The sequence below is a fragment of the Sapajus apella genome, unplaced genomic scaffold (assembly GCF_009761245.1).
Source record: "Sapajus apella isolate SASKATOON/1434 unplaced genomic scaffold, GSC_monkey_1.0 scaffold175, whole genome shotgun sequence".
NCBI lineage: Eukaryota > Metazoa > Chordata > Mammalia > Primates > Cebidae > Sapajus > Sapajus apella.
In genome coordinates, this window is record NW_022437115.1 from 1,486,070 (window position 1) to 1,499,685 (window position 13,616).

Genomic DNA, 13,616 nt, shown 5'->3' on the forward strand with positions numbered 1-13,616 from the left:
AGCTGGGATTACAGGCACGTGCCACCATGCCCAGCTAATTTTTTGTAGTTTTAGTAGAGACGGGGTTTCACCATGTTGACCGGGATGGTCTCGATCTCTTGACCTCGTGATCCACCCGCCTCGGCCTCCCAAAGTGCTGGGATTACAGGCTTGAGCCACCGCGCCCGGCTGAGACCAAGGTTTTAATGAAGCCTCCAGGTAGCAGGTTTCAGAGAGAATAGGCTGTAAATGTGTCTTATCAGACTTACAGTTTGCATTGATTTTTAATGCTGGTTAGCTTTTCTAAATGCCAAAAGGAAGGCGAGTATAATGGGGCATGTCCAACCCGTCTTTCCATCATGGCCTGAACTAGTTTTTCAGGTTAACTTTAGAATGCCCTTGGCCCAAACTATTCAGACGGTTGGAGGGTCTCAGAATTTTATTTTTGGTTTACAGGAGCAAAATGGACCTAGTCAGGCTAGGCCTCCTTTTCACTGCTACTGGACCACTCAAGGGAGAATTGCCTTTGCAGTCTCTGGGGTTACTTTTTGCTAATGGTCCCAGTTGGGACTATTCCAATTAATCAGAGAAATTCTAATAATATCAAACCTCATTAAACTCTGCTTTTGTGACTGGTTTCCTAACTGTAGCTCATTCAGCTACTTAATGTTTTATTTACTACTTGGTTTTAGTCCCATTTCCTGTTTTTCTCCTGTTGGTGAATTTTGCATTCAATCCTTTCAGTTGCTTTAAATTTCCCACATGAGTTACATCCTTCAAATTCCTGTTCCGCAATGACATGGGCTATAGGAAATGCTGCAGAGATGTATCTGTGCTGGTATTGTTTGTTGCCTAGCTTGTGTATCATGGCATGTAGCCAAAAGATACTTGGTTTAACCTGCGTACCGGGAAGTTGTGGCTATTTCACTGAGGACCCCATAAGGGCTTCATGACAGTTCCTTTTAGACATGCTCCTTAGCCCTAGGCAAACTTGCTCATGCCATTTCTCAGATTTGCATATCAAATGGTCTTGAGAAGGTCATCTCAGGCTTAAATCGCCTATCAACAAAAGATTCCATCACATCTCCCCACAACAATGGTGTTCACTAGCCTAATGTTAGCACAAGTAAAAGAGACTGCTCACAAGATTCCAATTAATAAACATTCCTGTCCAGTGACACACACCCCTGCTTGCAAACCTAGAGGAAGCTGACATTATCATGAAGTCAACCTTACTTCACTTCCAGTACAAAATGAACACTTGCCAGTTTCATATGCATTAATTTACATTTCACCAGAGCTGGGTGACACAGAGACTGGCTATTTTCACTCTGGATTTTTGAGACCAATTAAATTTTTTTTCTGTATATCTCTAAAAGACATGAAAAAGACCTATAATATCATTATCACACTAAACAAAAGTAACAATTAATTGACAACATCAAATATAATTAATGTTCGTATTTCCTATTTTCAGGTCATTTTATGTTTTCCAATGTGTGTGTTTGAATCAGAATATAAAGTGCTAGGCCGGGCGCGGTGGCTCAAGCCTGTAATCCCAGCACTGTGGGAGGCCGAGGCGGGTGGATCACGAGGTCAAGAGATCGAGACCATCCTGGTCAACATGGTGAAACCCCGTCTCTACTAAAAATACAAAAAATTAGCTGGGCATGGTGGCGTGTGCCTGTAATCCCAGCGACTCAGGAGGCTGGGGCGGGAGAATTGCCTGAACCCGGGAGGCGGAGGTTGCGGTGAGCCGATCGTGCCATTGCACTCCAGCCTGGGTAACAAGAGCAAAACTCCGTCTCAAAAAAAAAAAAAAAAAAAAAAGAATATAAAGTGCTAAAGGATGATGTGCTAAAAATATAAAATCAAGACTCATATAAAATTAATACATGCCAGTTTTTCACTTTTAGAGAGACAGGGTCTCCTATGTTGACCACGGTGGCCTTGAACTCATGGCCTCAGGCTATCCTCCCACCTCCTCAGCCTCCCAAAGTGCTAGGATTACAGACATAAGCCACGGTACCCAGCCTTGTGTTTTTATTTAACTCAATTAATGACAAAACCAGTGAAATGTTATGATTGGTTCAAAGGAGAATTCAGAGTAGAAACATATTTCACACACCAGGAATACTTAAGCAAATTAATTTCAACCAGGAATGTTGAAATTAATTTGCTTAAATAGATGTAAAACCAGCTTCTTCCACTACAGGGGAACGAAATTCATACAGGCAAAAATCATCTGCACTTCTCTAGACAATAACAATTTGCATTCCTATCAGTTATCTACAATTTACAGAGTCTTAAGCAGCTCAAAGGGAGGGATCCCCATAGAATCAGAAAACCTGGAAGAGTGTGAGAGATAACCCCATTAAATTTACCTAGTAATTTTTGTGGGTCCACTTGAAAGTCTTTCACAATTTTCCCTTACAAAATAAAGCTTATTCTTTACAGTTGATTGCTATATGTCTTAAATTTATTTTATTCAAGAGGTTTCCCCTCCATCTCTTTTATCTTTACCATTTTTTGTCCAGCACCTGGTCATCTGTCCTTTAATCTCACCATCTGGATTTGCTGGTTGTGCCCCCATGATGTCTCTAATATAGTCCTCTGTTTCTGTCACCTTCTGGACACCAAGTCCAGATTTGTGGACTCTTTAGGTTCACCTGTTCTGGGCTCTGTTCCTATGTCCCACACCCCAAATCTGGGGTCTTGGGCAAATTCAGACGCTCCTTGCCTGTCTCCTGGGTGGCTGACTGCAGAAAGACTGAAGATGTAGCAGTCTCTGTCCCCCTCCCAAGTCTGTAAATCCCAGGCTCTACTGCATTAAAGTCGGAGGGCTGACACTCCTGCCTTGGTGATTGTGAGGAAGCTCCTGGTCCACCCCTCATACCATGGGACCACTACCGGCAGGGACATTGCCCTGACGCAGTTGGACTCCCCTTTGCAGGCCTCTCATTTTTCCAGGAAATTCTATCTGGAAAACTAGAATACACACCAGTTGACTGTCTCCTGGTGATGGAAGCAGCTGTTGAGGATTATTACCGAGACCAATTAGTCCATTAGATTGCAACATGGTGATATTCCTGTTCCATTTATTAGCAGAAATTCCTCCAGAAAGAGAAACTTTTCATCATGTATTTATTTATCATTGTTGCCCCTTTGATCCTATTTTTATGTTTTTGGCATCTATTTAATTATCCTTAAAATAATGAACTATTTCCTCAGCATACTCCAAAAATGATAAAGGAGGTATTTTTTGTAATATTGTGAACTCATTAATTTTTATTTATCTTATTTTATTTTATTTTGAGACGGAGACTCCTTCTATTGCTCAGGCTGCAGTGAAGTGCCTCGATCTTGGCTCACTGCAGCCTCTGCCTCTGGGTTCAAGAGATTCTCCTGCCTCAGCCTCCGGAGTAGCTGGGATCACAGGCGCCACCACCAGGCGCGGCTAATTTTTGTGTTTTTAGTAGAGACGGGGTTTCGCCACGTTGGCCAGGCTGGTCTCCTACTCGTGACCTCAGGTGATTCACCTGCCTCGGCCTCCCACAGTGCTGGGGTCACAGGCCTGAGTCATGGCACCTGGTCTTATTTCATGTATTTAAATCACTCCAAGTTATTGCCCATACTTATGCTCCAACTGTCCCATCTTGGGCCAGTGGGAGTGTCTTCTAGCTGGTTCCTGAGAGGGACCACTCATTTTCATACCTTCCAGAGCCTGAGGCCAGGCTGGGATGATGCTCCAGGAGCCGCACACTGACTGGAACCCCGCCGGATCGCACGGGAAGTCCGTCGGAAACCCTCTTGGAGTCCACCGGAAGTTCCGCGAACCACCCTCAACTTCCGGAAGAGCGCAGGAAGTTTGCTGGAAAACCGCCGGAAACGGAGAGGAAGGAGTTCCAGCGACCGCGAAGCCTCCTGCAGCGCCCCCTGTTGGCAGAGGCTCGGCGAGGCCGAGATGAGGTTCACGACGTGGCCGCGTGAGCATCCCGGCCGCCTGTGGATGGTTGGGCGTGGAGCTGACAGGAGACGACAGTGGGGAGCTTCCCCAGCGATCGTGGGCTTCTCGGGTCAGGCTGACTTCAGGCCGGACTGGAGGCCCTGCACAACACCAAGCGCATGGCAGGGTCCTCAGCTGCCTCGGGGACCTGTTCCACCTCTGCTTCTGGCCCTGGGATGGGGCCAAAGGTTTTGGGCAGAGGCGGCAGGAGTCAGTAGCACCTGGAAAACACTGTGTCTCCTGAGTTGACCCTTCCTGTCTGGGGGCTGTGCCCTGGATGTGTTTGTTTCCATAGCAACAAACAGGGCTCCCCTGGGCTCCAGTCCCTTAGATAGGGTGCGCCCCGGGAGGGCGCTGCAGGAGCTGCAGGTCCCTCTGGTGGGAAGGGAGGCGAGAGGTGGCCTCGGGCAGCTCACCCCGGGCTGGCCTGTGTGGAGACATCACATTTCCTCGTGGGGGACGGGGGTGAAGAGGGTTGGTCCCCCCTGTGCCTTGAGCAGAGCCTACAGTGGGTGAAACAGTGGGGGTCTCCTGCCTGCCTGCAGGGTGGGTGGGGCTTCCACACCGCAGCCCGGCAGGGTGGACTGACCAGTCCCCTGACCTCTGGCTCCTTGGTGGGACTGGCCTGAGGTGGACGCTGGCATTCTGGCCTCCTCTAAACCACCTCCCTGGAACTTGTGGGACAGGAACCCAAGAGGCATCTGAGAAGGGCGGGTTCTGCCAGGCACAGAGGGCTCGCTCCAGCGTGATTGTCACTGGCTAATGACCCGCCATCCCCACCCCCCTTTGCCCCTCTGGTGCTATCCAAGGACTCTGACCCCATTGCAGTGTCCGTAGGGAAGAGGAGCCATGGGGCTTTGGGCAGGCCCCATCCTGCTTCTGCTGCTGTGCCTGCTGACAGGTGAGGGGTGTGCCTCTGTCTTCTTCCTCCCAACCCCTGCCAGCCTGTGTGCTCCCCTTTGCTCTCTTGCTTTCCAGGGGCCCATGGGGATGTGCTGCCTTCGGGTAAGGACCAGCTGTGGACATCCCATCCCTGCACTCACCCAGCCCCTACTCCTGGCCAGGGAGGACTGGCCCCAGGGGACATGCAGAGGCCCTTGGCCCTGCGAGCCTCATCCCTGGACATCAAGGGCAGAGGGATGTCAGGAGGTGTTAGGGTGAAGAGTGAGGCCGGGAATGAGGGGCTTTCTGAGAGGGAAGAAAGCTGAGGTCCCCCAGCCACCCATCCCTCTGCAGAATGTGGCCACCCCAAGGAGGCCGGGAGGATTGTGGGAGGCCAGGACGCCAAGGAAGGACGCTGGCCATGGCAGGTTGGCCTGTGGTTGACCTCAGTGGGGCACGTATGTGGGGGCTCCCTCATCCATCCACGCTGGGTGCTCACAGCCGCCCACTGCTTCCTGAGGTGAGTGGGCTGGGTAGGGGCAGCCGGGTGCTCATCACACCTCCCCTCGGTGGCTGCCTGCAGTGGGCTGTGTCTCCATTCCCTCCCAGGTCTGACGATCCCAAGCTCTACCGTGTTAAAGTCGGAGGGCTGTCACTCTCCCTTTCGGAGCCCCACTCCACCTTGGTGGCTGTGAAGAGGCTCCTGATCCACCCCGCGTACCATGGGACTGCCACCAGTGGAGACATTGCCCTGATGGAGCTGGACTCCCCCGTGCAGGCCTCCCTGTTCAGCCCCATCTGCCTCCCAGAACCCCGGACTCCCCTCGCCATTGGGACCCTGTGCTGGGTAACGGGCTGGGGGTCCACCCTGGAGAAAGGTAAGGGGGAGATGCACTCCCCAGCCCCCACTCCTGGCCCGGGAGGACGAGCCCAGGGACCACATAGAGCCAGCCTGAGCATGGTCTCCACAGCCTTTGGTCCTGTGTTTGTCTTCTCTCCCCTCCCACCCCACCCTGAAGCTGGGAGCACTGGGAGAACACTGGGAGCCTGTGGGACTCCCCTTGGCTAAGGTGACCACCATATTGGATTTTGGGGATCTTGAGCCAGTGTTGAGGATTGTGCCTGTGCTGGGATGAATAAGCTGAGGCTAAGAGGTCATGAGATTAGCCAGGGTCACGGGAGAGGATCTGGGCTTGAGCCCCACTTCCTGACCCCACTGCCTCCTGGTTTGGGAGTTGGGAAGGGTAGGGTGGGTGGGCAGAGAAGAGGTGGGAGGTGCAGACTGCCATCCTCACAGGTGAGAGGGAAGAGGCTCACCTGATGGGGACGAGTCTCGAGGTGGGCTCAGGCTGGCCTCCCCATCATGTCTAGCCCTGTCGAGTGTCCTTCAGGAGGTGGCTGTGCCCCTCCTGGACTCGAACATGTGTGAGCTGTTGTACCACCTAGGAGAGCCCAACCTGGCTGGCCAGCGCCTCATCCAGGACGACATGCTCTGTGCTGGCTCTGTCCAGGGCAAGAAAGACTCCTGCCAGGTGACAGCAGCTCCTGGCCACCCCATCCAGATGTGTGGGCTCTTTAGGCTCATCCTGTCCTGGGCTCTGTCCCCATGTCCCACACCCCAGGGTCTCCAGAGGGACCAGAGTCCTTGCCTAGCCCCTTGGCCTCAGCAGCAGATTCTTGATGGCACTTGGGGCCCAGGTGTCTCCCTCAATGTGAACTTCATGGGGCCCTCCCTCTCTCTCCTCCAGGGTGATTCCGGGGGGCCGCTGGTCTGTGCCATCAATGATACATGGATCCAGGCTGGCATTGTGAGCTGGGGATTTGGCTGTGCCCGGCCGTTTCGGCCTGGGGTCTACACCCAGGTGCTAAGCTATACAAGCTGGATTCAGAGAACCCTGGCTGAATCTCGCTCAGGCTTGCCTGGGGCCCTCCCAAGTGCCTCCGGCTCCCTCTCAGGTGCCTCTGGGTCCCACCCAATGCTACTGCTGGAGCTGTTGAGCATACACTTGCTTGGGGCCCTGTGAACCAGGAGCCATGAATTCTGGGATCCCCCTTCTGGTAGGATTGATGAAATCTAATAATAAAAACTGTAGGTGTGTATTTTATGTTTTTGCTTTTCTAGTAATTCATTTTTGTTGTTGTTTACAAAAGCATCTGGCTGTGGTGGATTGGGAGAGCATGGTCCCTGCCCCAGACGGTGTCTGCGGGACGTCTTCAGCGTTAGGTTCACGGTGTCCAGGCTTGCTCAGAAAGGTCTTGGGCGATGCCTGTCCTGTGTAGTAAAATAGGATCCCTGTCCCTCTCAAAAGTGTCCCAAAAGTGGGAGGAAAAGTTATATAGTCACAGTGACTCAGCCAGTGCAAGAGCCCGAGCTCCTTGAAGCCCACGGGATTTTCGGTCTCAGGCAGCCTTGTGGTTGCCATGGCCACCAACTGGCCAATAATAGACCTTGTTCTCCCAGCTCCGCCCACGGAGCGTCCACACCCCTGCCCCCCACCGTGCTCGCTACTGACTGCAGCCAGTGGGGGCCCTGGGGGCTGTCCCGGGCTTGAACAGGGGCTTTGAGGCCATCGCCAATGTGGTGGACAGCGCCCTCTGCCTATGTCTGAGAAGCATAGGCAAAGCAGTGCCTGGCGGAGCCAGTTCCACACTTGCAGGGAGGGATCCATTTGGACATTCGCATCCCGTGTCAGTTTAAGAAACTCACTGCCTTTGTGAGACAAGGTGGTTGGGCTTTCACTCCAGTTTGGCACCACCATGTCTGGGAGGAGGCCATCTGCTTGGGTGGGGCACAGTCGGGTGAACCTTTGTCCCGGCGCCAGTCCCGGTGCCACTCCCCTGCCCTGGAGGTGGCTGTCGGGAGCACCCCAGGGAGGAGAGGGGCTTCGAGGTCGCAGGTGGGTGGGCAGTGGAGCCGTCACCCCGACGCCTCAGCCCCCCCCCCAGGAAGCACCCTCAGCTGGGTGGCCTCTTAGGATATTTAGGTTTTTCTGCTGCCCTAGAAAACAGGATGGTCTAGAATCATCTCTCCTTTTGCTGTGGGCCTGTCTTCACAGGGTCCCGCCACGACGGCCTGGCCTCCTTCCAACCCTTTGCCTTCATCCCAGGAAGGATGGCATCCTGGAGGGGTCAATGGATCAGCCAGGACATTAGCGTCCTGGGTAGAGGTCTCTGGCCTCTCAGCTTCTTTGTCTTGTCTCACAACTTTCTTTTGCTAATCACTTTCATGCATCAGTTTGCTAATGGATTCTCCAGCTCTTCACTCATTATAACCCCTTCCAGAAATCTAGTGAGGAGGGAAGGTGATGGATTAAAACAAAATCGTCACTTCTACATTTCTGCTTAACGTGTTAGAGTTGGCAGTCCTCCCTCACACAGGCCTGAAGCACCAGGGTTATCTCAGAAGCACCAAGCCTCCCTCCTTACATCTTAGCCCCTCCAGTCTCTCTCTCCTTTTTTCTTTTGTGACAGAGTCTCACTCTGTTGCCCAGGCTGGGGCGCAGTGGCTCAATCTCAGCTCTCTGCAGTCTTGACCTCCTGGGCTTAAGCGATCTTCCCACCTCACTGGGAGTACACGTGCACACTACCACACCCGGCTAATTTCTGTATTTTTAGTAGAAACAAGGTTTCACCGTGTTGCCCAAGCTGGTCTTGAACTCCTGACCTCAAGTGATCTGCCCATCCCAGCCTCCCAAAGAGTTGGGATGACAAGCATGAGCCACCACGTCCAGCCCGCCCCTTCAGTCTCTTCCCCAGATGGCCATGACCAGGGCTGCTGTGCCGTCAGTCCTGTCCCAGGGCCCACTCCCATCCAGGAGGGCCCTGTCCAGGCTGTGCATGTCTGTGTATGAATGTGTCTGTGGGTGGGTGTGTATTTATGTGTGTTTTTTTTTTTTTTTTTTTTTTTGAGACAGAGTTTCGCTCTCGTTACCCAGGCTGGAGTGCAATGGCACGATCTCGGCTCACTGCAGCCTCTGCCTCCTGGGTTCAGGCAATTCTCCTGCCTCAGCCTCCTGAGTCGCTGGGATTACAGGCACGTGCCACCATGCCCAGCTGATTTTTTGTATTTTTAGTAGAGACGGGGTTTCACCATGTTGACCAGGATGGTCTCGATCTCTTGACCTTGTGATCCACCTGCCTCGGCCCTCCAAAGTGCTGGGATTACAGGCGTGAGCCACTGCGCCCGGCCCATGTGTGTATTTTTATGTGTATGTAAAGGTGTCTGTGTGTGTATGTGTGTGTATTTGTGTGTGTGTGTCTGTGGGGTAGGTGTATTTATGTGTGTGTATGTGTCTGTGTGGGACTGTGTCTTTGTGGATATTTGTGTGTGGGTGTGTATTTGCATGTGCGTATGTGTGTTTCTGTATGGGTTGGTGTATATTTGTATGGGGGTGGGTGTGTATTTGTGTGTATATGTATGTGTGGGTGTGTATGTGTATGTGTCTCTGTGTGGATGGGTATTTGTGTGTATGTGTGTGTCTCTGTGTGGGTGGGTGTGTCTTTGTGTGTATGTGTGTATGGATGTGAGTATACACGGTGCTGGGGCTGTACAAAATTATACTTATTGGGCTTATGTTCCTTTCCCACCTCTAATTCAATCTGTTTCATGGATGGACTCCTCAGTGGAGGTCTATTCAAACAACTGTGCCTTTATACTGGCTCCTAATGCTGACAGATTCCCTGCCCAACCTGAAGAGGAACGGATGAATTTTAATTTGTCTATTAGGTATAAATTTCCACCACTGTGCATAGGAAAAGCTTCTGAATGTTTAAAGTTTGATTATCAAAATTGAATGTGGACAGTGCCATTTGCAGGCAATGTCTCTTGTCACGTACATAATGTGTTTGGTAGTTACTCTTTCCAAGTACTTACCCGTGAGCCAAATTCACAAACTTATAAAACCAAGGGGCTACTAGACTGCCACATAAGGAGGCTGAAGGACCTTTTAGGTTTGACAGTATATTATGGGAAAATTGTAATGCTCTAAAACCTGTTTTCTTTTTCTCTTTTTATTTATTTATTTTTTTAAGATGGAGTTTCACCATGATGGCCAGGCTGGTCTTGAACTCCTGACCTCAGGTGATCCACCCATCTCAGCCTCCCAAAGTGCTAGGATTACAGGCGTGAGCCACCGCGCCCAGCTAAACCTGTTTCATTACACAACTCTAATACAGAGATTATTATTGATTGGGCCCCAAAAGGATATCATTGGGTAAATTGTTTTAATCAAAATACCCATTGTCATAAATATAAGTATTTGTTAAATTATGCGGAAGGAGAACGGTCATCTTACAGACAAAGAAAATGGGTTTCTCCTTACCCACTCGAATGGATGGAAAAGGGAATTGTTTCTCCCAGACAAAATGTGATTCGCCCTATTGTTACTCCGGAACATCCAGAACTGTGGAAATTGGCTGTGGCTATACCTGGAATTAGATTTTGAAATACAACCTATCAAAAAATTCTCCACAGAAGGACAGCTACTTACAAGGTTGTTCTCATTCCTGAGAAAGTGGTGCCCATAAGGACATGTGTTAAACCACCTTATATGTTCCTGGTTGAAAAAATAATGATCACTCCCAGCACTCAAACTATTGATTGTGACCAGTGTAAACTGTTTACTTGTATTGACAGTACCTTTGATGCTCAAAACAGCATTCTCCTTGTGAGAGCAAGAGAGGGGCTATGGATCCCAGCTTCATTACCACATCCGTGGGAAGCTTCCCCTTCTATTCGTATGGTCAATGAAGTTTTACAGGGGATACTTAAGAGAACTAAAAGATTTGTATTCACCTTAATTACTGTAATTATGGGATTGATTGCTGTCACTGCTTCAGCCACTACTGCTGGTGTTGCAATCCACAATTCTATTCAAACTTCTCACTATGTTGAAAATTGGCAAAAAGAATTCCACTAGACTGTGGAACTCTCAAGCCCAAACTGATCAAAAATTGGCTAATCAAATTAAGGATCTCTGCCAGAGCACGATCTGGTTGGGAGACAGAGTAATTAACCTTGAGCATTGCATGCAGTTACACTGACTGGAATACGTCTGACTACTGCGTCACATCTTGTGTTTATAATGAAACTCAACATCACTGGGAATCAGTCAGAAGACATTTAAAAGCATGGGATGGAAACTTGACTCTCGATATCTCTAAATTAAAAGAGCAAATCTTTGAAGCCTCCCAGGCGCATTTAAATACTGCACACGGATCAGGAGTATTTGACATAATCACCAGTAACTTATCCGGACTCAACCCTACAGAACGGACGAAGTCCTTTGGAGGTTCAGTAGTGTTTCTAGCAGTGTTAACTCTTTTCTTCTTCCTCCTCTTCTTTTTTTTTTTTTTTTTTCTAAAAAAAGATGGGGTTTCACCATGTTGGTCAGGCTGGTCTTGAACTCCCAACCTCAGGTGATCCCCCTACCTTGGCCTCCAAAGTGCTTGGATTACAGGTGTGAGCCACCATGCCCCGCCTAGCAGTGTTAACCCTTATCTGTCTGTGTTGTTTATTTCTAGTCTGCCGACCTGTATGAGGAATCCAAAGGGACACTAGAAGCCAACAACAAAAAATGATGGCTATGGCGATTCAACAAGAAAGGGGAAGATTTGGGGGGAACCCCGCAAGCGCTGGGGCAAGGGTCTCAAGCTCAGCCTGTTCCCATGTGAATATTGATTTAGAAAAAAATTAAAAATGTAGGCACATGGTTATTCCTTTATATAATCATATATACTCTAATAGTTACCTATAATCATAAAGATATATACTCAACATAACCTTTAATTTTACTAATGACTATCGGGTTATGAAGTATGGAACTGAGATGACACCGTGAACAAAGTGATTCTAAGGCAAGATGCTCTAAGCCCTCTGTGACCCCTGCATAAGGGCTGCTGGAGGGCACCTCAGCTGTGCGGCAGTGCCAGCGCTGGCAAAGTGCCCGCTGTTTAACCAGCTAGGGAAGGAGATGTCTAAAATGGCCGAGACATCTCCTTCCTGGGGAAGTTTGCAGAAAACTCTGCTCCTCCAAGCTCTGTGGCAAGGCCTGATGGCTGTCAGGGAGGCCCACAGACATCCGGGGGCTTAACTGTCTCTATGTGATGCTGGCTTCAGTGGTCACATTCCATGTCCACTCTCACACCCTGCTTCTGCCCCTGGTTTCTCTTTTTCTCAGAAGATAAGAATGAATGTCCTTGACATTCCTAACAAATATGCGAAGAGCGCTGACGCATAAGGTTTTCTCCTCTGAGAGAGAGAGCAGCACGACCCCCTCAGGGATGCTGTGGGACCCTGTGTCAGTCCCACAATCTTTGAGGAGTCAGGCTTCAAGGCCACCACTCCCCACTGTCCCTCACCCCAGGCCCATCCAGGGGGCCTCTGCTGGCCACTCAGTCCCGGGCTTCTCTCAGTGTTCTGGGAGCCTCAGGGAGCCTCTGTCCTCAGCAGAGTCATCTCTGTCCTACCCTTCATCTCCATTCACTGGGCTCCAGCACTGGGGCCTTTGCCCCAAGGAGCAGGGAAGGCTTTGGTTGTATCCCAGAAACAAGGACCAAACCTGGACGCATTGATTCTGCGAAGCTTTATTTATTGGTAGATTCAGATTCCGCATCCTGACTTAGTTACTCCAGTACCATCAGCCACCACAGCTCAGGGCTCTTGGAGTCTCTCAGGGCCTGTGGTGAGCTCGGCCTGGGTCCCAGGAACCCTGCCAGGCACCAGGTGCTGCCTGAGCCTGAAGAAGGCCCCAACTCCAGGTCACCCATGGTGGGAGTGGGCCCCATGGAGCTTCTGTAGACCCTTGACCCGCCACCCTCGGGTGGAAGTCGTCAGGCTGAGCTGGAGAAGGCTCTGAGCCAGCGTCTCCCCTACTCTGCCGTCCAGCACTGGTGCCAATGCTGACTGGAGACAGCCCAGAGGTGACCATGAAAAGCCTGTCACTGTGCCCAGTCCTGCTTGTGTAGGCTGCAGAGCCAAGACAACAAATACCATACATCGATGGGCATTTGGGTTGGTTCCAGGTCTTTGCTATTGTAAACAGTGCTGCAATGAACATATGTGTGCATGTGTCTTTATAACAGAACGATTTATAATCCTTTGGATATATACCCAGTAATGGGATTGCTGGGTCAAATGGAATTTCTATTTCTTGTTTTTTTGCAAATATAGTATGATTTGAATTTGTAATGATAACATGCTTAGAAAACAAAAGATGTTCTAAAGTTTTACCAGACTATAAGAGGTTTTTTATTTTTTATTTTATTGCACTTTATGTTCTGGGGTACATGTACAAAACATGCAGGATTGTTGCATAGGAACATACATGGCAATGTGGTTTGCTGCCTCCACCCCTCTGTCACCTATATGTGGCGTTTCTCTCCGTTATCCCTCCCAAACCTCCCTACCCCCAACTGCTCCTCCCCTATTCCCCTCAACAGACCCTAGTGTGTGATGCTCCCCTCCCTGTGTCCATGAGTTCTCACTATTCAACACCCGCCTATGAGTGAGAACATGCGGTGTTTGTTTTTCTGTTCTTGTGTCAGTTTGCTGAGAATGATGGTTTCCAGATTCATCTATGTCCCTAAAAAGAACATGAACTCATCGTTTTTGATGGCTGCATAGTATTCCATGGTGTATATGTGCCACATTTTCCTTGTCCAGTCTATCACCGATGGGCATTTGGGTTGGTTCCAGGTCTTTGCTATTGTAAATAGTACTACAATGAACATATGTGTGCATGTGTCTTTA

General features: G+C 49.9%; 1 protein-coding gene across 2 annotated transcripts; it reads left to right on the forward strand.

Annotated features, from left to right (window-relative positions):
• The first annotated feature begins 3,828 nt into the window (after positions 1 to 3,828).
• Positions 3,829 to 6,972, forward strand: LOC116542857 (serine protease 30-like). 2 transcript variants are annotated; one of them, XM_032268010.1, is made up of 6 exons: positions 3,829 to 4,886; positions 4,964 to 4,990; positions 5,222 to 5,387; positions 5,477 to 5,745; positions 6,239 to 6,399; positions 6,616 to 6,972. In XM_032268010.1, exons 1-6 carry the CDS (start codon positions 4,835 to 4,837, stop codon positions 6,889 to 6,891), a joined length of 951 nt encoding a protein of 316 aa, XP_032123901.1. In that variant the 5' UTR covers positions 3,829 to 4,834; the 3' UTR covers positions 6,892 to 6,972. The 2 variants fall into 2 exon arrangements, with proteins under 2 accessions (XP_032123901.1, XP_032123900.1); XM_032268009.1 differs by having other exon boundaries at positions 3,830 to 3,965; positions 4,795 to 4,886; positions 6,239 to 6,972.
• Positions 6,973 to 13,616: the final 6,644 nt, after the last annotated feature.

Bases quoted from the DNA above. Each gene is read 5' to 3' on its own strand.
- LOC116542857 (XM_032268009.1), top strand. From the start codon at position 4,835: ATGGGGCTTTGGGCAGGCCCCATCCTGCTTCTGCTGCTGTGCCTGCTG. The intron at 4,991-5,221 runs GTAAGGACCAGC...ATCCCTCTGCAG, and splicing joins TGGGGATGTGCTGCCTTCGG to AATGTGGCCACCCCAAGGAG. The intron at 5,388-5,476 runs GTGAGTGGGCTG...ATTCCCTCCCAG, and splicing joins GCCGCCCACTGCTTCCTGAG to GTCTGACGATCCCAAGCTCT.